The sequence below is a fragment of the Triturus cristatus genome, chromosome 8 (assembly GCF_964204655.1).
Source record: "Triturus cristatus chromosome 8, aTriCri1.1, whole genome shotgun sequence".
Classification (NCBI taxonomy): Eukaryota; Metazoa; Chordata; class Amphibia; order Caudata; family Salamandridae; genus Triturus; species Triturus cristatus.
Genome location: NC_140591.1, coordinates 1,278,599,830 through 1,278,626,320, shown reverse-complemented (window position 1 = coordinate 1,278,626,320; position 26,491 = coordinate 1,278,599,830). Strand labels below are relative to the sequence as shown.

At 47.1% G+C, this 26,491-nt stretch overlaps 1 protein-coding gene across 1 annotated transcript in view; it reads left to right on the top strand.

Moving 5' to 3' along the window:
• Positions 1-26,491, top strand: part of TMPRSS7 (transmembrane serine protease 7) — a 559,080-nt gene that overhangs the window by 218,544 nt on the left and 314,045 nt on the right. Inside the window, exon 10 of the mRNA XM_085623815.1 lies at positions 18,982-19,088. Coding sequence (XP_085479941.1) covers positions 18,982-19,088 — 107 coding nt within the window. The remainder of the gene's footprint in view (positions 1-18,981; positions 19,089-26,491) is intronic.

Here is a 26,491-nt window from a genome sequence, read left to right as displayed (position 1 = left end):
CACACAACTCCATGCTCCTGAATGGGAATGACTGCAACACACGCTAACATCCCTGCACTATGCGTAACGCACTATCATGCACATCATGTCACAGGCCACCACATGGGACATGCCTGCTGGAAGGCCTCGCACTCGAGAGATTAACTCCCATGTCTGGAATCAGCATTAGTGCCAACTGACATGGAACCCACAAGTCCAGAACTGGACAGGGCACAGGCAAGGTCACTAAACCTGTTACACACCACCCCCACACATGATGCTGCAGGCATTGTACACTTGGAGAAGGTGTCAGGCTACATAACTTTGTGATGGAGTGACTACACAGAGACCAGGGAACACATTGCAAGGTCGGGAAGGGAGGCAGGAGAGCCCTGCAACACTGTGGGTAACAGGATCTGCACAGCACCATAAACCATGGAAGTGTATCCATGGAACAGTGCACTTAGAAATGCTGGTGATACACAACAAACACACACATGTACCTACCCCCTTCCGGCTGCTGCATCTCCTTTAGGCGCCTGTCCAAGTCAGGAAAGACCACCACCAGCACACGTTTCTGGATGTGGGAGAGACGGCAGCGCCCGCGGTTCTTATGGCTCTCAGGTGAGTCCCCCAGCAGGACCCGTGCGATCCTCCGCGTCCAGCACCGGATATCCTGCCAGCGTTTCCTCACCTGGGACAGGCGCCGCTTCCGACCATCCGCACTCCTCACGGCGCTGACGGCGTCCAGCCATATCTGCTCCTTGGCAGAGGCGTCTACCTGTGAGGATGGACAAGTGACACTACATCAATACACCTGGCACATGTCACAGGGACACAGATTAGAACACATTCGCTGTTTACAACAAGGCCTAGTATGCATCCAACGCATTGCACCTTTGTCATAGGGACATGATCCTCTGGGGGAAGGCCAAAAGCAGTATGTGCCATTGAAAGGACACAGGTGGAATGAGGGCAACTACACAATCAATGATCCAGGCTCACACTGTGCATCACACCCACCCCTCCTGTCTCAGGGCACTGCTAGGAGTGATAGGCCCCCACCCCTCCTGTCTCAGGGCACTGCTGGGAGTGATAGGCCCCCACCCCTCCTGTCTCAGGGCACTGCTGGGAGGACTCTGCACACACCCCTCCTGTCTCAGGGCACTGCTAGGAGTGATAGGCCCCCACCCCTCCTGTCTCAGGGCACTGCTGGGAGGACTCTGCACACACCCCTCCTGTCTCAGGGCACTGCTAGGAGTGATAGGCCCCCACCCCTCCTGTCTCAGGGCACTGCTAGGAGTGATAGGCCCCCACCCCTCCTGTCTCAGGGCACTACTGGGAGTGATAGGCCCCCACCCCTCCTGTCTCAGGGCACTGCTGGGAGGACTCTGCACACACCCCTCCTGTCTCAGGGCACTGCTGGGAGGACTCTGCACACACCCCTCCTGTCTCTGGCCACTGCTGGGAGGACTCTGCACACACCCCTCCTGTCTCAGGGCACTGCTGGGAGGACTCTGCACACACCCCTCTTGTCTCAGGGCACTGCTGGGAGGACTCTGCACACACCCCTCCTGTCTCAGGGCACTGCTAGGAGTGATAGGCCCCCACCCCTCCTGTCTCAGGGCACTGCTGGGAGTGATAGGCCCCCACCCCTCCTGTCTCAGGGCACTGCTGGGAGGACTCTGCACACACCCCTCCTGTCTCAGGGCACTGCTAGGAGTGATAGGCCCCCACCCCTCCTGTCTCAGGGCACTGCTGGGAGGACTCTGCACACACCCCTCCTGTCTCAAGGCACTGCTAGGAGTGATAGGACCCCACCCCTCCTGTCTCAGGGCACTGCTGGGAGGACTCTGCACACACCCCTCCTGTCTCAGGGCACTGCTGGGAGTGATAGGCCCCCACCCCTCCTGTCTCAGGGCACTGCTGGGAGTGATAGGCCCCCACCCCTCCTGTCTCAGGGCACTGCTGGGAGTGATAGGCCCCCACCCCTCCTGTCTCAGGGCACTGCTGGGAGGACTCTGCACACACCCCTCCTGTCTCAGGGCACTGCTAGGAGTGATAGGCCCACACCCCTCCTGTCTCAGGGCACTGCTGGGAGGATACTGCACACACCCCTCCTGTCTCAGGGCACTGCTAGGATTGATAGGCCCCCACCCCTCCTGTCTCAGGGCACTGCTGGGAGGACTCTGCACACACCCCTCCTGTCTCAGGGCACTGCTGGGAGTGATAGGCCCCCACCCCTCCTGTCTCAGGGCACTGCTGGGAGTGATAGGCCCCCACCCCTCCTGTCTCAGGGCACTGCTGGGAGTGATAGGCCCCCACCCCTCCTGTCTCAGGGCACTGCTAGGAGTGATAGGCCCCCACCCCTCCTGTCTCAGGGCACTGCTAGGAGTGATAGGCCCCCACCCCTCCTGTCTCAGGGCACTGCTGGGAGTAATAGGCCCCCACCCCTCCTGTCTCAGGGCACTGCTGGGAGGACTCTGCACACACCCCTCCTGTCTCAGGGCACTGCTAGGAGTGATAGGCCCCCACCCCTCCTGTCTCAGGGCACTGCTGGGAGGACTCTGCACACACCCCTCCTGTCTCAGGGCACTGCTGGGAGACATCAGGCATTCCCCCCGTGGGACCCCCCCCTACAGTACATAGCATGTGTGTCACACCTGGACACAATGGCAGAAGTCACAGTCACTAAAAAGGGACACAGTCTGTGCCAGTGGACACTGCACTCACCTGATAACCTGGTCGCCCGTACAGCATGGGATACCGTGGGAGGATCACATCCACCAAAGCCATGTTCTCCTCCAGGGTGAATGGCTGTGACCTCTCCACAGCCCTTGACATGGTTCCAGGGAATCAGTAGCAGCAGCTGGGTCGTGGAATACAGAGATGTGCAGGCAAGTGCTCCCTCATGGGACCTGGCTGCCTTATATCTGCCTTGCTGGCCCATCTCATGCACAGGAGTACAGAGTGATTGGTCACTCACATTTGCATCCTATGTTTCCTCCAATTCCTTCAAACCTAGCAGTCTGTGGGTTCTCAATCTGTTTTTTTGTCCTGCATGATGTCAGCCCCACAAACACATTGCAACAAAGTAGATTTATTCCAACTGAATTCTGCCGTGCAGCTTCCTGAACAAATTCAAAATTTTAACTTGGTCTCCATGACAACCAGCATGCATGTAGGCCTTAATACTTGTCCCTCATGTGTCCCCTATGTAATTTGGAGCTTCACACAGAGGTACGGTGCGTTCCGGGGCCCTAGGGCACCCCAAATGCATTGCAACGGCCCGTACACGCGTGCCTACGTTCACTATCACTCTGGGTGTCCACGCGTATGCGTACTCGTAGTGGTACGGGCCGTACGCGCGCCTGTACGCTCCCTATCACTACGTGTACGCATACGCGAGGACACCCAGAGTGATATGGAGCGTACAGGCGTGTGTACGGTCCGTACCACTACGAGTACGCATACGCGAGAACACCCATAGTGAAGGTGAGCGTACGCACACGTGTACGGTCCGTATAACTATGGGTGTTCTCGCGTATGCGTACTCATAGTGAAAGTGAGTGTACGCACGCGTGTACGGTCCGTACCACTACGAGTACGCATACGCAAGAACACCCATAGTGGTAGGGCCGTACACGCGCCTGTACGCTCCCTATCAGTATGGGTGTCCTCGTTTATGCGTACTCATAGTGGTACGGACCGTACACGCGTGCGTACGCTCACTTTCACTATGAGTACGCATACGCGAGAACACCCATAGTTATACGGACCGTACATGCGTGCGTACGCTCACCTTCACTATGGGTGTTCTCGCGTATGCGTACTCATAGTGAAAGTGAGCGTACGCACGCGTGTACAGTCCGTACCACTATGGGTGTTCTCGCGTATGCGTACTCATAGTGATACGGACCGTACACGTGTGCGTACGCTCACTATCACTATGGGTACACATACGGCAGCACTCCCATAGTGATAATGGAACGTACACAGGCCCTCTTAGCAGCAGTACGGCGGATTTCATACATCACTGTGGTGACAGGCAGCACACAGGAAGGAATAGGGCTGACATACTTGTCCATGGATGGACATAAAGGCATTGTCTGGGCAGTACTACATGTGTGGGGCACAGGTGTGACAGGCTGTGATGTGGAACATAACTCCTGAGTGGAGAAGGCACCAGATGTATGATGAGATGTGTACAGATGTAATGTGTGACGGTGCTATGTGTGCCAGGCATGCCCTTGACTCCTTTGACATGTGTGCATGTCGTACTGCACACTGGGGATGAGCGTCACTGGCATGGCACGGACACCAACACACGCAAATGTCCCCTGATGGCCGGAACAGGGGTTACCACACCTGACTTGTCACTACCCATGGTGCACGATGTGACTATGTCATGTATGTGTGGGGGGTTCCCATTAGGTTGATGTTGGAGCACCCTCAAAAGCTGCAGCTGTTGCAGCAACCAACATGTGTATGTGTGTAGATTGACATGGCACACTGTTCCGCACACCATGCCACATGTGGTATCGGATGTGAGGTGCGTATGTATGCATGGGACACGGATTAGCGTGACAAGGACATGTCTGCATCCTCTCTATGAATGTGTGGTGAGTCATTACATGTGCACCTTCATGGCAAGGTGTGTGGGCTGTCCTAGTATAATGTCATGTGACCTGTGTCTCTAGTGTTCCGCTACCAGTCTCTGCAATCGGCATCCTACTTCTGCTGATGTGTGGGTGTATGTCACTCCTGTGTTGCGTCTGGCTGTTCTCTTGCACTGGGACACAGCAAATCCCATGGCATGGCATGTGGAGGTTCTCAATCTCCGTGTGTAGCTGGGTCTTGGTAGGAGTGTCACCTGCCAGCCATACGTGTCCAGGGCATGTAGCACATACCTGACTCCGTATGTAGCATATGTGTATTGACAGATTAACATGTGCTCAGTACATATAAATTGTTGTTGTAGTGCACTCACTCTTCCTTGTCACTTCCACATTCCTGCAGAGTGCCGCCTCTTCCACGAGCAATTCCGGACTTGGCTGCCATGCGGGAGAATGATCGTATCCGGTTCTACCGCTTCCCCCGACGGTTGATTCTGGAGTTGACGGCGAGACTGGCACCACACCTGGAACCGCTGCACAGGTATCCTACGGCACTGACACCCAAGCTGAAGGTAATGGCAGCCCTACATTTTCTAGCCACGGGTACCTTTCAAAATACCATAGCTCATGTTGGTGGCATGTCCCAGAGCATGTTCTGCCGTGTGCTGCATGATTTCTTAGAGGCCATGTTGATTCACCTGGATGACTTCATCAAGTTCCCAACCCCTGAAATGTTGACTGGTGTCAAGCGTGAGTTCTATGCCCTGGGAGGGATGCCCCATGTCATTGGGTCCATAGATGGTACACATGTAGCTTTGGTACCACCACACGCACGGGAGGTAGCGTACCGCAATCGCAAGCACTACCACTCCATCAATGCCCTTGTGGTGTGTCTGTCCAACATGGTGATTTCACATGTCTGTGCTCATTTTCCAGGATCAGCACACGATGCCTACATCATGAGGCATAGCAGGATGCCTGAAATGATGATGCAGCTGCGCAACGAACGAGCATGTGTTGTTGGTGGGTACAGTCTGTCTGTCCTGTATTTTGCATAGCCTACCAGCACGACCGCTTCACCAGTTCTAACGATGTCCATGTGCTTCCCATGTAGGGGACGCTGGCTATCCCAACATGCCATGGCTGCTCACACCTCTCCGTAACCCCATCACGCCGGCCCAGCTCCGCTACAACACTGCCCATGGCCGGACAAGGCGAGTGATAGAGAGGACGTTTGGCCTGCTGAAGAGCCGATTTCGGTGCCTCCACAAGACCGGCGGCGCGCTCCCATATGCCCCTGCGAAGGTCTGCAAAATCTTCATGGTCTGCTGCATGCTGCACAACATGGCAGTTGAGAAAGCTGTGCCACTCATCCTGGATCAAGATGATCAGGACCATCCACCCGTGGAGGACGAAGGGCTTGGCAATGGGGCTAGTGATGTGGAGGATGTGGAGCCGCAGGAGGACATCCGGACTCGGCTCATACGCGACTTCTTTGCTTAGTGGTGAGTACCAGTGTCTGAGTGTGCACACATTGCTCCACGTATGGCATGTGTTGTGATGTGTGTCTCCACCTGCATGTATGGCACGTGAGTCAGAGGTGTGTGTGGGTGTGTCACTGGAGTGATGGTGGCAGTGATGGTTGTATTTCCCCAGTCATAATTGTGACCTAGCATGTTGTCATCCATACATGTGTCGAGTTCATGCACATGCAAGTGGCTGTGTTTTTTGTGGCTGACTTCTTGTGTGTCTCTCTTGCCCAGGTACTTGCGCATGGCGTCTGCTGGTTGCATTGTTGTGGCACTGCTATTCCTCATGGACACGTCATGGTGTGCTGACTCAGCGTTACACGCACGGACAAGTTTGGAAGTCTCCTTAGGGTAAGGGATGCATCAGGGGTGTGTTGGGTGTGGCAGGTGTTCACGATGTATGCACACTGCCCCTGTCGATGTTTGGTTCCTCTGCAGACATGTAGCATCACCATGGGACACGACATGCAGCTGTGTACACCTGAATAGATGGTCTGACTGGTTGACAGTCATCAGTGATGGGATAGTGGATTGTGATGATGGCATCAATGTGTGTAACACTGCCCTCGGACACATACGGTTTGCATTGGCTTGACATGGTGTGGGACTTCTACATCAGTGGATCAATGGTGTATGGCAGTCTCTCCGTGAGCAGCTGTGGGTGTTTAGCTGTTAGCCGACAATTGTGTGCCAGTTCCATGGCTAACACGCATTTGTGCTGCAGAAGGGGGGTGCCAGTGTTGGACCCACATGTTACTCCACAAGAAGTGTTCATGTGTAATTAAAGTTGACTCTGCAATCTCGAAAACATGACTAATAAAGGTGTCCCTATGCCTCCAAGGTGCCTCTTCTCAGTCAATGCTGGTGTGTTGCCACGGTGCATACGGCATGTCTGGCATGGTTCTCAGTGATAGTGGCTATGTGTCTATGTGTAGAGTAGCAAGATGCAAGCTGTTTGTCTGGGATTAGACTCTGTATCGTGCATGATGTCCATGACTGTGTGGGTATTGTGACATGTGCCATCCCCATGCATCCAACGTTGGCCAGGCCCCAATTCTCTGCATCCACCGGACTCAAGCTTGCAGGACATGGTTCTGCCATCTGTCTACACATACCTGGGTGCCCCCCCGGACACTGGACAGGATCCCTGACCTCTGCGCATGACTGTTGCTGTACTCAATGTGTCTGTCAGCACGGTTGTGCGGCCACCCCCTCAGCTGGTTGGGCCCATCACGGGTGTGTATGGTGCTCCATGTCTGTCTTGCCTAATACACTGTGACCCGTGTGTCCTATGCCAGACTCAGGCCCCAGGGTGTGGATGGTTGAAGTCAAAAGAGAACTCAGGCATGTTTAGACTTTACAACACACATGTAAGGTAATAATGCAACCAGCAGGCATCTTCTCTTCATGGTGTGATATTTTATTTTAGTGGGGGGGGGGGGGTATAACATGAGGGCCTTTCCGGGAGTTTGGAATCCAAAGTTCAGTAGGGGAGTTGGTGTCCTTGCCATTGGAAATCCTCAGAGTCCATGCCACAGTCTTTGTCAACATTGGTCAGAGAGTGACCAGCAGGGCCATGTGGCAGAGAATGTCTCTTGATGCTGTGATGCTGTTGCTCCAGTGGGCCAGGTGCCAGGCCAGGTGTCCTGGGAGATGGTGATGTAGCGCCGACCCTCACGGTCCTTTCCGTGGACGACCCGGCCTCCTGCGGGGACCCTCAGAAGCAGGCCGTGACGACGTCTGGGATGCTCCGTCGGATGTCTCCTCCTCCTCCTGATCCCTCCCTGTGGGTGGTGATGTTCTCCGCCTTCTGGCACAGGGAGGGTTGCCCATGTTGTCGGCCATCCGACGGAGTGTATTGTGAATCCCCTGGAACACCGTCACTTGCTCAGCCTGTCTGTCCTCCATCCTCCGTTGGTGTTGCAGTAGACAGGCATGTTGCTGGGCCTGCTGGGTCTTGATCTCCTCGTGGATGGACACAACCTGGGCCATGCCCGTGGTGCCCTGCCGGTATGTGTCCAGGATGTTACGGACATGGGAATATACCGGTTCCCCAGCCAACTGGTCAGGCTCGCGCCTCCACCGTCCTCCACTCCCACCACCCCTGCCCACTTGCGCCTGGCCTGCCCTTGTGGGCACATCGGGTCTCCGGGACCCCTGAGGGGTGGCATTGGCGTTGTCGCCTGCCTCCTCCTGGGTGCCCGGGACACCGTGTCCCTCCTGGCCAGCCTGGCTGCATTGTGGTGTTGGGGCAGGGATCCTGGGTGTCTCCTGGGATGTGGCAGGAGTGGGGGTGGTGGTTGGCCCAGTTGTACCTGACGCAGGTGCTGCAGGTCGTTGGACACCAGAGGGGCCAGGTCGGTCTGGGTCGGGTTCGTCCACAGAGTGGTGAGAGGCGTCGCTGCCGGTGGGTCCGTCATCCTGCAGACCCGGGTCCTGTGAGTCTTTCCCCCCAGTGTTGGGGGGTGATCCACGACGTTGACCTGTGTGTGAGAGAGACAATGTTAATTTTGGTCCATGCAACATCCATGTTTCATCAGTTTCAAAGTTGGCACATTTCCTCTTGGAATTAGGATCTGTCTTGCATTCCACTCACAGTGCACTTGTGCATGGGTGTGTCCCTTGGCCACCACTTTGGCCCCTTTAACTATGTGTGGCACAGTCTTACTTGCTGCGTCAAGTGTGACTGCAGTCAGCAGTGGAGTGGGCAGGTGTGGCGAGCCATGCATTGGTGCCTTCCGTGAAGCACTGTACATGTGCACATGGAGTGGATCCACACACTTATATGATGCAGGTAGCTGTCGTTGTGCTCGTGAACAGGTTGTGACATGGCCCTGTGTTTTGCCATGGAGAAGTGGGGGGGTTCTGGCACTGGCCACCCTTGGCTACATGCACGCAGTCTACCTGCTGACGAGCAGACATTCCCACACACCACACGGCTGATTTGCTCTCCCTGTGTCTCCCTCCCTCTCTGTCCCCCTCTCCCTCCCTCCGTGTGTCAGCCTCCTCCCTCAGTCCGTCTACCTGTGTCTCCCTCCCTCTCTGTCCCCCTCTCCCTCCCTCCGTGTGTCAGCCTCCTCCCTCTGTCCGTCTCCCTGTGTCTCCCTCCCTCTCTGTCCCCCTCTCCCTCCCTCTGTGTGTCAGCCTCCTCCCTCTGTCCGTCTCCCTGTGTCTCCCTCCCTCTCTGTCCCCCTCTCCCTCCCTCCGTGTGTCAGCCTCCTCCCTCTGTCCGTCTCCCTGTGTCTCCCTCCCTCTCTGTCCCCCTCTCCCTCCCTCTGTGTGTCAGCCTCCTCCCTCTGTCCGTCTCCCTGTGTCTCCCTCCCTCTCTGTCCCCCTCTCCCTCCCTCCGTGTGTCAGCCTCCTCCCTCTGTCCGTCTCCCTGTGTCTCCCTCCCTCTCTGTCCCCCTCTCCCTCCCTCTCTGTCCCCCTCTCCCTCCCTCTGTGTGTCACCCTCTGTCACCTCAGCCCAGCTTCCTGGGCACACACTGTTAGCAGATCTTTGAGTGGCCCTTGGCTTGTTGATGTGAGTTTGTTTGTGATCTCCAGGCACCCATTGGGTGTAGTGTGTGTCTCTGCGCTGCTGCTGTGGTGGTGTGTGCTGCCACTCTTTCACAATGTTGGCTGTTCATTAGCTGCTGTCATGTGCAAAACAGTGCCTTCACCCCCATGTGTTGATGCAAGGCGTCCGCCATTTGCTGGCGAGTCTTTCCTGTGTTTGTCTGGCTGTGACCTAGGACATATGGGCAGAGGGCATTGTTGTCTGCTTCTGAGTTGCACTATGTGATATTTTGGGGCCCACCCTCCCGCCATCCGGGTTACCGTGTCATGTGTTGGTGTCTTCTGTGGCTTGTGACTTGACATTGTCCAGCTGGGTGCATGGGGCATGGTGGCGGCAGTGGCATGTGCGTGTTCATGGAGTGTGGTTGAGTCATGCGATAGCTTGGGGTGGTTGCGTGCCTGTTAGTGATTTTGGTTGTGGATGACGTTCCCCCCATGTGAGGTGCGTTGTTTGTGTACTCACCCGGGTCTCGGAGTCCTCCTAATCCTTCGACTGCCTCCACCGGCTGTATGGCCATCAGCCTCTCCTCCCAGGGCTGGTAGTGTACGGGTCTGCGGGAGGGCCCTCCTCCAGTGGCGTTGGCCTGGTTGTGTTCCTCCAGCATCTTGGCTCGGACCCTCCTCCGCAGATCGTACCACCTGGCTTGGCATTCCTGCCTGGTCCTTCTGGTGTCCCCAACAGCATTCACAGCATCGATGATGGTCTGCCACATGGCTGTTTTTGCTGCCATTCTGGTCTGTCTGACCAATGTTCCAAAGAGCTGTGGCTCGACTCTGAGGATTTCATCGACAAGGACCTCCAACTCTCGGTTACTGAACTTTGGATTCTTGGTAGTGGGCATGGTGAGGGTTGTGGGTGTGGATGGTGGGGGGGGTGTGTGGATGGTGGGGGGGGTGTGGATGGTTGTGGGTGTGTGGGTGTGGTTGTGCAGGTGTGTGTGTGTGTGAATGTGATGAGGGGGTGTTTGTGAAGGTGGTTGTGTGAAGGTGTGCAAGTGTAAGGTGTGGTGAAGCTTGTAGTATGATGCTGTAGGTTGTCTGTGGTGTCTGGCAGCAGTGAGTCTGTTGCAAAGGCTCATGGTTTGTGTGTGTGGGCCCTTTTTATTGGTCCATTGGTGGGTGTGGCTGTGTTTAAAGTTTGGGTGGGTGTGTTATAAGGAGTGGTGGTGTATTGGGCCTCTGTTTGTTTTTGGCAGTTGCAGGTCAGTGAATGTGTTATTTTAGTGGTTGTTGGACATGTTTAGTGGCTTTGTGCCATTCGAATGGTGTATTCTTGTGTTGTTTTGGTTTGTCCTGGTTGTGTACGTGCGTTTTTATGCGTGTGTACGGTGTGTGCATGGGCCATTTGGTTGTACGATGCTGTCCTTGTGTGTGGCTTGGTACGACTCGTACATGCGGTTGTGATGTTGGGGCATGGGGTGCGCTCCGTACTTAGGAGGTTGTGGTGGGGGTGCGACTCTGACGTACAGGGGTGTACATACACGGTGGTACGACACGTACAGGGGTGGGGGTGGGACTCGAACGTACAGGGGTGTGGGTACACGGGGGTATGACACGTACAGGGGTGGGGGTAGGACTCGAACGTACAGGGGTGTGGGTACACGGGGGTATGACACGTACAGGGGTGGGGGTAGGACTCGAACGTACAGGGGTGTGGGTACACGGTGGTACGACACGTACAAGGGTGGGGGTAGGACTCGAGCGTACAGGGGTGTGGGTACACGGGGGTACGACACGTACAGGGGTGGGGGTAGGACTCGAACGTACAGGGGTGTGGGTACACGGTTGTACGACACGTACAGGGGTGGGGGTACGACTCGAACGTACAGGGGTGTGGGTACACGGGGGTACAACATGTACAGGGGTGGGGGTACGACTCGAACGTACAGGGGTGTACATACACGGTGGTACGACACGTACAGGGGTGGGGGTAGAACTCGAACGTACAGGGGTGTGGGTACACGGTGGTACGACACGTACAGGGGTGGGGGTAGGACTCGAACGTACAGGGGTGTGGGTACACAGTGGTACAACATGTACAGGGGTGGGGGTACGGCTCGAACGTACAGGGGTGTGGGTACACGGGGGTATGACACGTACAGGGGTGGGGGTAGGACTCGAACGTACAGGGGTGTGGGTACACGGTGGTACGACACGTACAGGGGTGGGGGTACGACTCGAACGTACAGGGGTGTGGGTACACGGGGGTACGACACGTACAGGGGTGGGGGTACGACTCGAACGTACAGGGGTGTACATACACGGTGGTACGACACGTACAGGGGTGGGGGTAGGACTCAAACGTACAGGGGTGTGGGTACACGGTGGTACGACACGTACAGGGGTGGGGGTAGGACTCGAACGTACAGGGGTGTGGGTACACGGTGGTACGACACGTACAGGGGTGGGGGTACGGCTCGAACATACAGGGGTGTGGGTACACGGGGGTAGGACACGTACAGGGGTGGGGGTAGGACTCGAACGTACAGGGGTGTGGGTACACGGTGGTACGACACGTACAGGGGTGGGGGTACGACTCGAACGTACAGGGGTGTGGGTACACGGGGGTACGACACGTACAGGGGTGGGGGTACGACTCGAACGTACAGGGGTGTACATACACGGTGGTACGACACATACAGGGGTGGGGTAGGACTCAAACATACAGGGGTGTGGGTACACGGTGGTACGACACGTACAGGGGTGGGGGTAGAACTCGAACGTACAGGGGTGTGGGTACATGGTGCTACGACACGTACAGGGGTGGGGGTAGGACTCGAACGTACAGGGGTGTGGGTACACGGTGGTACGACACGTACAGGGGTGGGGGTACGGCTCGAACGTACAGGGGTGTGGGTACACGGGGGTATGACACGTACAGGGGTGGGGGTAGGACTCGAACGTACAGGGGTGTGGGTACACGGTGGTACGACACGTACAGGGGTGGGGATAGGACTCGAACGTACAGGGGTGTGGGTACACGGTGGTACGACACGTACAGGGGTGGGGGTAGGACTCGAACATACAGGGGTGTGGGTACACGGTGGTACGACACGTACACGGGTGTACATACAGGGGGGGTGTACATTCACGGGGAGTACGACTCGAACGTATGGGTGCTGGGGGGAGTGTTGGGCGCGTATGCGGGCACATGTCTCCATGGTTGCAATGGGAGTTCGGTGCGGACGGTGTTTTTTCCATACGGTTGTGAGATCGGACGCACGGGTAGGATAGTGATTCCTCGGTCGGACTTCACTTTTCACGTTTGTACGGTAAATCGTCCGAGGACGTGTCGGACACATTTTCCGACCCGAGGACGTGTGGGGAATGATTCCCAATGCGGTTCGTATGGACTTTTTACCATGCGAATCGTGATTGCCAGTTTGTACGGCACTTGTACGATTCGTACGGTAAAAAGACCGGATACGAGTCGTACGGGGACATTTTTTACCGGATCGTAATTGGCACCAAAGTATTGAACTGACCAGGGCTTTGGTCCTACAGAAACTAGATTATTGCAATAATGCCTATGTTGATGTTAACAAGAAATGTATTTCAAAGCCTACAAAATCAAGCTGCAAGACTGTTTCAGCCTGAAGAAACTGAATGACATCACTTTAACCTTCAAAGGTCTTACTTGGCAGTCAGTAGTGAAGAAAAAAACTCAGACTGCTCTGTTTTGAAGGCACAGGAGGAACAACATCCCAAATATTGGCCTTTTCCACCCTTTCTCATCAGCTGCAACCTGAGGTTTTGTAAGTCAAACAGGATTTTGAAGGCCAGGTACAATCACAAGAAACATGGATGGAAGGGGCATGACATTAACATCGTATCAAAAATATCTAACCAAAACACTGTGAAAAAAGATTGTCATGAATATCATAGAGTACAAAACTGCAGGTAAAAATATTGTGTTTTAAGTGCTAAAGGGCCATATGTAGGTAACATACTATTTACCGATTCATAAATACCGAATTTTACCGATTCGGTATTTATGAATCGATAAATAGTATGTAGGTAAACAATCGGTAATTATTACAGATTCGGTAAATATCGGTATTTATGAATAGGTATTTACCGAATCGGTAATAATGCATCCCTTCCCATTCATTCCTATGGGCCTGGAGGCCCATAGGAATGAATGCGAAGCCATTTACTATTACCAATTCGGTAAATACCGAATCGGTAATAGGGGAAGCATAATCATGGGTGGCAGGGTGTCACATTGACACCCTGTTGCACCCCTGATTCGTGCATGTGTGCACATGTGGCGCACATACATGCCCTAAGGGCATGTATGTCTGCCACATGGCACTTTTAAAGCAGCCAAATTTAGCTTTTTGAAAGGTATTCGTTATTTAACATCAACCTGTAGTTGGTGTTAAATACCGAATCCTTACTACTGAAATTCACTCACTTGAGTGCTCCCTACATATGATTTAAGGATTCGGTAATTTACCGAATCTGTATTTTACTGATTCGGTATTTTACCGATCCCTTACCGATTCAGTAAATTACCGAATCCTTAAATCATGCCTCCTACATCTCAAATGCCTAAATACCAGTCGGTAACGGGATATTTACCGAATTTCGGCCGTTACCGACCGGTATTTAGCTACCTACATGAGGCCCCTAGTGTTTTAAATATAATATAGTGGAATATAACATAGATTTTTGTATTGTTTAGCATTGTTTTATGATTTTGTGTGTCTTAAGTTATTTTAAAGTATTAATGTTATATCACTGTAGTATTTTGTGGTATTTGTTTTATTGCTATGGTAATATTTTTGAAGTGTGGTTTTTGAGTTTTCATATTTCTTTTTCATTATTGGCAGGTTGTTGGTTTGTGGGTGAATAACATGGCAAGTTATTTTAATATACATTTTGCATTGTATATACTTGTTTTGCATATTTAAAATGTAATTGGGTAATTAGATTATTAATTATCTAAATTGTTTAATTGTTATATTGTTTAATTAATATTTGGTTCTTCATATTTTTTTCATTTGGTTAGAATACTAAATATTTTAATTATTTAATAGATACATTATTTAATGAATATTTTTAAACTGTAAATTAATTTTTAATTGGACAATTACCTTATTACATATATCAATTATGTGATAGTTTGAAATAATTGATTTGCTTTTTTCAATGTTATGTTGTGTTTTTTAAAGTTGCATTTTTATTTGTTATGATTTGCTTATTTTTTATTTTATTTCTTTTATTGTAGATTGTTGGGATTGTAGGGCAGTAGTGAGGAAGTGTTTTACTATCATTTTTTCAGTGGTTTTAAATGGCTGAAAATGTTCAAATTGATTACTTAAGGTTTTTTAAAAGCATGTTTTAATTCATTTATTTAAGTAATTTTCAAAAGTATTTGGTTGTGTAATGAAATTGGTGTATTGTTTTATTTTTTCAAATTTGAATGTATGTTTAATTGATTATATTATATCAGTGTTTTTATTTTGTGATTGTAATAAATATTTTATAACAGTTATTATATATTTTTACAATTCTTTCTGTATTATTTCTTAGTTTGGAATGGGAATATTACATCTGACACCTTCAAAGTCTAAAGCCTTCTCTACTGTTGCTCAAGTTGAAGTGGGAAGACCAAATAGTAAATCTTACCCCTTCAAAGTCCAACTCTTTCACCAATGTTGCTTAGGTTGGAATGTGAATAGTAAACCTACTCCCCCCAAAAAGTCCAACCCTTTCCCTCCTATTGCTTAGGTTGGAGTGGGAATAGTACATCTGACCCCTCCATAGTCCAGGGCCTTCCCAACGTTAGCTCAAGTTGGAGTGGAAACAGTAAATCCTTCAATGTCCAGCACTTTCACCAATGTTGCTTAGATTGGAGTTGGAATAGAGCATCTGACCCTTCACTGCCAAAGTCCCAACACCTCCCTTACTGGTGCTTCCATTAAAATGGAAATAGTAAATCTGACCCCTCCAGAGCCTAGCACTTTTCCTACAGTAGCATAGGTTGGTGTGGTAATAGTAAATTTCATCTTTCCAAAGTGCAACAGTTTCCCCACTATTGCTTAGGTTGCAATGAAAGTAGTAAATGCTATGCCTCAGAGTTGTTTTGGTTTACATTTTATTTTAATAGGATTTCAATATTTGATTGAAATTTAATTCATGTTTAATGTTCTTAGATGGGTTGTGTGTTATTATGATGTACTTGTAACGGTTTACTCATTATATTGTACAATTTAAATGTTTATTAATTTTTTATTACAAAGCAACATTATTTGTTTTTGTAATTATTTAAACTTGTTATTAAATATCATTATATGTATTTATTTGTTATTTTACATTTTATTTTTAAGTATATTGTTTTTAAAAACATGTTTATTATTTTCATTTTGCATTTTATGTATATATATATATTTATTTTAAGTTTAATGTTTTAAGTTACTATATTTTTGAAACACTGTCAGATATATACCTATCTATGTAGTCTCAATGGTACCACAAACATATGTAGATAATATTTGTGTAGTTTACATTGTAAAGGTGTAAACCCAATATTTAGGGCCACATCATTTTTGTTTAAATATTTTTGTATTGCGATATTTTTAACACCAATATTTTGTCATAGATGTGACTAGAAATAGACTCAGGTGCCTTGTTACTAAACTCTGAAATACATTATTCACATCAAGCAGAAGCCTTTCCGAGATGTCTCCTTTCAAAAGTGTTACAAAGTCGCTCCCATCACAATCCAGCACTTAAAATACACTCTGTTAATATTAATATTTATAAAACAGCGGCTAAGTAAAAAACAAAATACAGATTGTGGCAAGGAAATGTAGGATTCAAAGTAATAAAGATCAGTTTTAACCAAAAAGTGTCACGACTATCCGACACAAGGTGGACTGCTGTTGGAAAAATACATCTTCGTAGTTGACAGGATTTGTCCAGGCTATGCTTTTCAATGCCCACCCACTCCTTTTCTGCGTGGTCACCTGATAAATCAAGCAAGTTGTCCCTCACAGAGAATGTTGCTTTCCTGGAGATTGTAGTGGGTGAGATTCAAGAATGGAGGGGTACCCTCTCCATCAGAGAAAATACTGGAGGTGCACCTGCTTTGAAGGAGTGTGTAAGTGAGTTAACTGTAGGATAAGGACTGTGTCAATCAATCAATCAATCAATCAATCAATCAATGGTTTATACAGCGCGGCTACTCACCCTGAGGGTCTTGAGGCACTGTGAGGAAATGAAACCTGCATATCTGGGTCAAGTATCCATGACTGTTGGGCTGGTAACTAGTTCCTAGAAAGATTCCTCCAATGTCTTTCCTGAAGAGATATCGGAGAAAGACTGCTGTCCGGCAGTGAAGTGGTCTTGGGTGGTCTTGGTTGATTGTTTCTGTGTGGGGCCAATAATGCCCTTCCTTCTGCTTCTCCCCCTTCCCCACCTCCTGCTCCTCCTCTCTTCTTCTGCAATGGCAGCTGCTGATATAGCTGCTGTGAGAAGGACTGAGGGGCATATTTACAAGTAAAGTGGTGAAGCCAGGAAGGCTAACAACACGCTCCGTCACTGCATTTCCCCCCACGCTGGCACTAAATGTGGCTACCCAGCACCAACGCAGGCACCTTTGCACCATAGTGCAAGGTTGTATGCATTGCAGGGGAAGATTTTTTATGTGCAGGAAGGTGTCCCTTCCTGCACATAAACAATCTTTAAATGGCATTTTGTAACTTCTATGTCTGCTGCTCAATGCAGCACACATAGAAGTTGCAAAACGTCATTTTTTTTAAATTACTGTTTATGTGCAGGAAGGGTAAGACCAGGTTTTCCCTGGTCTTAATTTTGGTGCTGCCCCACATTTGTGCCACCCTTGTAAATATGGGGCAGTTCAAACTCAATGGGTGTTGCTGTGGAATGGCCACAGCAACACCCATTGCCCACTCCTTTCACGCTAAGTATAGCGTGAAAGGGTGCCTTTTATACAAGGCAGCATTAAGCCATGTTAAGTGGCTTAACACTGCCTTGTGATAAGGCGAAGCCCCTATCGTCACCACAACGTCCTGAAAAGCGACGCTGTGGTGTTGATAGGGGCTTGTAAATATGCCTCTGAATTTTTCCTGGGATTATCTGCCGTCCACTGCTTGTCGACCGTATCACATCATTGTCAGGCTCCGATTCCCAAATACCTGCTAGAGGAATATGACAAAAGTTGAAATACTTAAAATAAAGTTTCTGCTCAATACTTCACAATAGATTTCTGAAAGAGGTCACACTATAACTTAGCGACATGAAAATATACTTAAACATATCAAGGTAATTGTTGATCCAGGCGTGGAACTATCATATAGATGCAGTCGCAATTCACCTTCTTCAGCCACGGGTGCTTGCTTTGTAGATGGAGTCCTTGATGCCAGCTGCAGAGCAAGAGTCCTTGAAGATGGTAGTGGTAAGGTATCCCCTAATCCAGCAGCTCCAGAGAATATTACTATGGAGCATCAGTTAGAAGAATTTTGAATCAAATGTTAACAGTGATATTTAACACAAATGATTTCAATGCAGTGAGGTATACATGAAAGATAAGTATGAATGAATATTATAAAAGTGAAAAAGCAGACATTTGAAACAATATACAAAGATAGTGAGAACATACAAAGATGAAAATAGTAGTAGGTGTTCACAGATGCACCTGACTTTGATATACAGTAAAACAAATACACAGGGCCCTCTCCTGGGTGCTGCCAATCCCTCACAGTATTTCAGTGACATTCATAGCACAGGGCAAACAGCCTTTACTACAAGGTTTTACCTTGTTGTGCCTTTACCATGCATTTTTTAGCATGCATATTTATACCATGAATTTAAGGTAAGTTGAGGGGCATGGGGGGGTCACCCCCCACAAATACATTGTTTTAATATATAAAGAAAATACGTGGTAATGGCATGCGTTGTAAAAGCATATGCATGGTAAAAACATGCGTGGTAAAAAATGCGTGGTAAAGGCATGTGATGTATTTTCTTGCGTTGTACCGTCATACAACCATAGCACAGCAACTCTGAGTGAAGACGACAAGCCCTGACACAGTTAGGAGGGTCTATGAGTGTATGCATTTATCCATGTTATCACTTCTAAACCTCATATTGGTGCCAGGATAATGCGTACATTTCTCAATATTCTTCAAAAAGCAATACAGTTATACTGATATATGTTGCTGTTGCTTTTTCTGCCATCCTACTAACCAAGGTGATACCGAGTTAAAATATGACTAAATGCTCTCATACTGAACACATTATGTTTATTACATTTAACTCTTGCATTGCAGACTCCGCATACTGACCTTGGTATTGCACTGAAATTTCATAATTATACAATTAAGGTGAAGAATGTTAATGGCTGTGAACATGGATGGTGGAAGATTAATGAAGAGATGTAAGTATGCGACTCTGTATTTTGATTGGAAATTTATATTAATCGAAGTACCACATTCAAAAGTTGTCCTGTAGCATTTTAAATGAACTTTGAATTACTGTTTTTTTAAAAGTACGGTAACCAAGATGCCAATTTACTAGAGATCTAAATGGGCCGTTAGGTATTCTTTTGAAAATGGAAAATTTGAGAATGTACCACATTCGCCAGTGTGCTTAGGGAGAGGAAACAGACGGGTCTGGGCGTAGTATGAGTCATGCTTAGTCATGCTTGATTTACAGTGTTAAAAAGAGCTATACAATCATATGCTCCCTTCCTCTATAACATAGCTGCCAAGGTTTCAAATTGTTTATGTGTGACATTTTCATATTTTCAGTGTAATTATGAGTGACATTCAACGACTATGCGTGACACTTTCCTGCGAGCAAAATCAAGCAATCAAGACGAGGGAAACATATACATATCAGAAATTACACCCATTGGAGCAACGAGAAACTCTAAGGGGCATATGTATCAAAGAATGCATTTGCGATTCTCAAATAGCGATTTTCAGAGAATCGCAATTTGAGAATCGCAAAACGATATGTATATAAAAATTAGCAATTTCTTTGCAATTCCCTCGCATTCCTTAATTGCGACTCACAAATTGCGAGTCACAATTAAGGAATGGCTTCCCATTTATTCCTATTTGTCAAGAGGCTATTAGGAATGAATGGGAATTGCAAGCGCAATTTACGAGTACCCAATAGGTACTCACAAATTGCGCACGCAATTTCAAGGGTTCCAAAAGGACACCCTTTTGCATCCCTGAAATGTGCATGTGTGCACATGTGGCGCACATACATGCCCGAGGGCATGTATGTGTGCCACATGGCACTTTAAAAAAAGCAAAAAAGTGATTTTTTTTAAAGGAAATCGCAAATTAGCACCAACTTGAAGTTGGTGATAATTTGCGATTCCTTAAGGCAATATCGCAATTTGCGATGCCTACTAGCATAGCATTTAGGGAATCGCAAATTGCGATTCTCTAAATGCTTACGCAAAATAAGGAATCACAATTTTTGCGATTCCTTATTTTGCAAGTAGGTATTTGCCTACCTACATAGCACACAGCGAATATCAGCGTTTGCGAACGCAATTTAGCTTGATACATCTGGCCCTAAGATCTTTAAAACTGCTGCAAAGCACCAGAAATGGGTGGACACTAACCTAGTAAAAAGCAGAAACTCACAGCTAATCCTCATAAAATACAGTTTTGGGAATGTGCGTGATTCATGTTCTTTTGTGACAACTGTCACTAGACAAAACACTGATCTTGTTTCAGCACTCCATTATTCACCTTTTACTGTTGCATGAAAACTCCAGGACACACAAGGAATTCAGACCCACTACCAGTTGGCTTCAAATTCATGTTATTCTTCTGGGCCTTTGCAGAATCTTAAAACATGATGCTCTGAGAGAGGTGGGGACCGTACTGGCCTATCCCAGTCCATTTTAACTCCATTCATAACGAGGGTGTCTTCATCGTGCAAGGAGGACCATGTTGTTGACTAGGCAGTGCTCTGTGTCAGTCCGAAATGTTAATTACGAAAAACATGCCTCTAAGCAAAATGGAATTGTTATGGTCGAGGTTGGTTAAAGCACATGCTGCAGAGATCATCAGATGAGTGAATTGTGCACAGGATAAGAAACAGTGAGAGCGTGTGACTGACATCGCCTAGCTGCCAGTCTAAACTGGCTGTACTTGAGAGCCACCCCTAATAATAGTTATGGTAGAGCAGAACCATAAAGAAGGAATCAATAAGATGTCAAAAGAGAAGAAATCAATTATAGATACGGCCCGCACTCCCATTTCTTCAAAGTTCATTGAGGGTAGTCATTTTGGGGTGCTATCCTGGTAAGTTCTATGTCCTGAAGCACTATGAAAATGCATGTTAAGCTTGCTGATATTGTGTATATCAGTCCCGGGATGCAACCACCACATTGTTGGATGATAAAAATCATCGTAAGCCAAAAAGTAATCAGTCTTAATCCACTTTCATTGTTTTCCTTATAGGTTTTATTGTCCTTTTAATTGAATAGGTCAAACATGATAATTCCAATGTGCAAATGCATGTATAATGCCACAGCCTTTAATACAGCATGTCGGACTCCCACGTTTCATATTTATGTTTGATCCAATCGATTTCGGCCGTTCGGCCTTCGTCAGGGGTAACTCTGAAGTAAAGAAAACATTGTATTGTAAATAGTTTCTCAAAACCTAAATACTTTCCTAATAAACATAACAGTGTGAACTTAAAAACACTCTTCAATAAATAATCCCCCATTTCTTATGAAAAAGTAAAATCCGCTATTTGTTTAAACTCATAACGTTAAAAATCTATCTATAATTGTTTTGTATACACGATGTCCTAACCGACCCAGCACCCGAGGATTAAAATTAAATGAACTTGATTATAATTTGTATTGCCATTAATTTATTGAAGAAAATGATTGTCATCCTGAACTGTTTGGTGTTTTTTATCACGTTCATTCAAGCATGTTATTTCACGGATACGTATAGTTAAAATTCATAGAGCCAATAACAGTCGATTTTATTTTCAAGAATTTTGTTTATGTCCATGAACACACACAGTGGAGAAACACGTGGTAATGGAAGGCGTGGTATTGGGGATATAAGCCTTAGTTGGGTTACAGCTACGTAAGAACTTTTTGCAATCTATGAATGGGTTTGAACTTGATCGTTGAACGGTGAAGGTAGGAATTGGATACAATGTAGCGCACGTGTTGAGTAACATAAGGGTTTAATAACAAATTATGACTTTGATTCTAATGCGGTTGTTTTTTTTAACGTTATGAGTTTAAACAAATAGAGTATTTTACTTTTTCATAAGAAACGGGGGATTATTTATTGGAGAGTGTTTTTAAGTTCACACTGTTAAGTTTATTAGGAAAGTATTTAGGTTTTGAGAAACTATTCATGATACAATGTTTTTCTTTACTTCAGAGTTACCCCTGACGAAGGCCGAACGGCCAAAATGCATTGGGTCAAACATAAATATGAAACGTGGGAATCCGACATGCTGTATTAAAGGATCTGGCATTATACATGCATTTGCACATTGGAATTATCATGTTTCACCTATTCAATTAAATGGACAATAAAACCTATAAGGAAAACGATGAAAGTGGATTAAGACTGATTACTTTTTGGCTTACGATGATTTTTATCATCCAACAATGTGGTGGTTGCATCCCGGGACTGATATACACAATATCAGCAATCTTAAAAAGAGTAAAAACCCTAAGAACAGCAGATCTGCACCTTTCTGGCAAACAGAAATATCAGTGTTTGCTTGCCAGTATCAAATTCCGAGAAAGGGGAGAGTTACTTTTCTGCACCTTTGTCAGCTTCACAGATGATTTACTGTATACCCTGTGATGAACTCCACAACTTATCCTTTGGCTTCAGACACAGAACACACAAGTAAGGGTGAGGATCAGCAAACAGCTTTCGAGAAACAGCTAAACATGACTCACAACACTGTCTGTCTGTTAAATTTGATGAGCAAAGTTAGTTAGACAGACGCTATACACTTCTTTTCAGGCAGACCTTTAAAATAGAGGCAGAATAGGAGCAAAGTCAGGCTCCGTAGACTGGCATACACTGGCACTGCCCAGCCTCATTGATCTTAGATAGGCACTGGTTGCTAATTATAGCCTTGACTAAGACAGTAAAACATAACAGTCTTTCGACTGGGGAATGTGTCTGCGACTGTTGGCTGACCCATTGGCTTGGGAATGTCTATTGTCCTCTAGAACCTCTGTCTTTGGCGGGGCAGGGCAGCGGGGGAGGAGGCCTGAGCTGCAGCAGCAGGCCGCAGTTGTCAGCTAAGAGGGACATACAGTGGCTGGTAAATGCACAGCTGTCTCTGCTGTATTTTGGGCCTGGAAACTATAGCAGAACTGTGTATGGATTGGAGATTCAAGTGTACAGGGATTGATGTCTATTGAATGAACAATTTATATATGTTTTGTACAGACTGTATATATGTTATTCACCCAAAGCACTTTTGTCACTTCTAGATCACCTTATCACAGATTAATTTATTTTGCGTCATTTTTTAATAACATTTTGTGTTTTGTGACAGCCTAACTACGTCACAACCAGAGCAAATTGTAAAAAGAAAAATGAATTATTTACTAATTCAATTCCTCTTGATTACATCAATCTAGGTGTGTTTCCTTTTTTCTTTTCATGTATAAATGTTTAAAATATAGTTAAAGTAATTATTCCATTCCTGACAGAACCTACCTAACCTTAGATTTCAGATAGCCAGGTCCTGAGGGTCACTGGGTAACACCATTATACTTGACGCATGGATGAACCAGCAGCCTGCTATGTGTGTTTTAGAGAGGCTGGGCAGGGCTGCCAGCGAGAGTAGAATTTGTTTTGTCTGTGCAGCATGGTAATTGAAACAATGTAGCTTATGGCCCCATGTCACTGTAACAACCAGTTTCCCAGGTGCGCCAGCGGGCTAAATTGCCAGGCAGAGCTGAGGCGCACAGCATTGCAGATACAGCGTCGTGCACAGGGCTGTCTTTGGAGCGCCTCATGATTCCTGCAGTGTATCAGGGAGCTCTATATGCGTGACTAATGCATATCAGTGCGGTGATGTGGCCACTTGCACTACAATGCGTTATTCTAACGCCTGATGCGTGGTACTTGGCAGGGCTGCTATAAGTGAGTGAGTCACACTAGAGACATACCTGTCACTTGTTGCTGTCAACAAATAAGCTCGAAAATGCAGTATAAAATGATCTCAGTAATTTATCAGTATGAACTGGTCTTTTTGCCTCAAATAATAAAAGATTCAGGTTTCCATGAGCAAATTATGTAATAATTGCTGAAAGTTTTAAGGATCACACATACACTTCACACGTGATGCCACTCTAAATGTCCATGGTCAATTCACAAGAAGTTGAAGTTTATATAAAATAGATAAAGATTTACTGCAGGGTGATTAGACACGATCGAATACACTCTATTTTAGTGGGACATTTAGATAACATTTCTATCAATCTATATGTTTCACATTTATTCTAGACCAAGGAGTAAGCAACATTATTTCTCTTCTAATTGTTATTAACTAACTCCATTGTAAGAGAAACTACTTCAAGCCCTAACTTTTTCCTTTTTGGATCAATCTTTGCCAATCTTAACAAAAAGTAGTTTAGGGAATTTGCCTTGTTGAACAAAAATCGGTAAAAAAAAAAAAGGCAAAAATGTATATGGGTGGGGTACATGTATGGCTTCCTTTAGGCGAAACGGCATAGAATGGGCAGTACAAAATAAAGAGACAAAAGGCAAATTTATTGGTGCAGTTATACAGCTGAAACTTTAAATTCACCATAACATAATAAACAACCCTGCCTCAGTAATACAATTCATCAATCTATCCCCTCTCACACTTAAAACTCTCTCTAAAATTGTGCAAACCCTCATACAAAACATCCAACCATTCAGCACCATGCCCCTTTCGATTTCTTTCATCTTCCTTTCATACCTGGCCCAAGCACCCCTTCCCTGTACTCCATCTGCCAAGTCCCCTCAGACAAGGCCACAGTCCTTTTGGCCTAATCTGTGAGCCCTATGCTTGTCTGTCGCTCAGGAAACAACTTGAACAGGCTTCTTCTGCCCCTTTCGCTGTCCCTTTGACATTAAGTACTGGCTGTCGCCCTAACAGCCTGCTCAACACGTAAAGTCACCCCAGTCAGGCTGTCTCCAAGCAACCTGTGTGTATGTTACCGTCATCGACGCACCCCTAGATTCTTTGCCAACTGGGCCTTCAACTCCAATAGGTAAAACTCATTACTCAAAAAGGACAAATGCTCTCCATCTTGGCAAAATAGTGTAAAAACCTTCCTTTTTAATGTCATTATGTTCAATCACTCCTATTTCCCCATGCTGTCAGAAACAGTGCATTTCCCAGTTTACCTTACACTGTGCTGTTTCAACAACATTGTACTTAACAACCCCACTCCAGACTCTCCTTGCAACAAGTGCTGTCCAAAAAATATAAGTGCCTGACCATGACCTTCCAATCACTTCCAAATCTATTTTTATGGCTTTTATCACACCAATTCTCAACAGTTGCACCAAATTGTTCTCACCTAAGTGGATGATCAACACATCTGGACAGTGTCTCGCAGTCACTAAGTTAGAAAGCCAGGGCAACAATTGCTTCATACCTCTTAATACCCCTTCTGTCCTATCAATCAATTTTCACCTCAGTGGCTGGAAAACACAATTTTTCCAAAAGGCACATTTTTTGCTTGTTTCGTCCCCCATTTGATGAAGGAGTGCCCAACAATCCAGAACAGAAACAACATAACACTCGGTCCTGCCACACAACCTGGTAGCAAAAGAGAAAAAACAAATTAAACACATAATCAATGTATGTCCTCAATGTGGCTAATATATGTCAAGCAACATCCTGAGGACCACCTTCCCAGTTGTATTATATCCTTCATTGAAAATCCCACCTTGTTAGCCTCAGATGCTGCTCCAGTACGAAACGAATGAGTACCAAAAGTTGTTGCCTTCTCAACATTTTTTAGCTAGAACTTTTCTCATTGTTCCTAGAACTTGTGATGCCAGCAACACTTTCCTATCTTGGTGACAAAAGACCCCGTCAAACCTTGCCTCACCAGGCCCTTTGAACTCCAGTCAATCTCCCGTCCCCTGGTATACGGTCCCCCAATCCTATTCAACACTGCGTTTGCCCCTTGTCCTTTCCCCTTTCACTTTTGCAGAGTTAAATGCAATTTCCTTTCCTTCTGTGCGACCTCTTCCACCTTAATGCTGTTATCTCGGTCCCTCCCCAACAACTCCGAAATGCGTAAAAAAATAATCATAACATACATAATTTGAACAACAGTACTTGGAATGACAGATCTCTTGCAAGCCTCACACCAACAAAACCAATCTCTGGATGGTTATAGGCTCCCTTACCCTACTCTGCTGTCTTTTCTCCTTTGCCCAACCTTGCAACATTCTGGTTCCCATTTCTCCTGCTGTGGGTTCATACCCCCCAAAACAAATTGTTGTAAGAGCTAAGCCCTGACCATTTCCCTGCAACTGTTGTAGCTGATACACCTTTTCCATATTGTTCATTATAAAATGTATTACATCCTCCCTTCTGTCTTCAAGACCCCTCCAATCTTGGCCTCTTTTGACTGTATACACAAAAAGAAACCGTTGCTCTGTAGAGTCAAACAAGACTCTTATTATAGCTAAAGACTCAAAAAGCTGTCATGTTACTAACAGAGGAAGGACTGTCCTAAAAAAATGGGACCCCTTAGAAAGAAAAGTCCTTAAAAAAAGGACTGATTCCCATCACTCA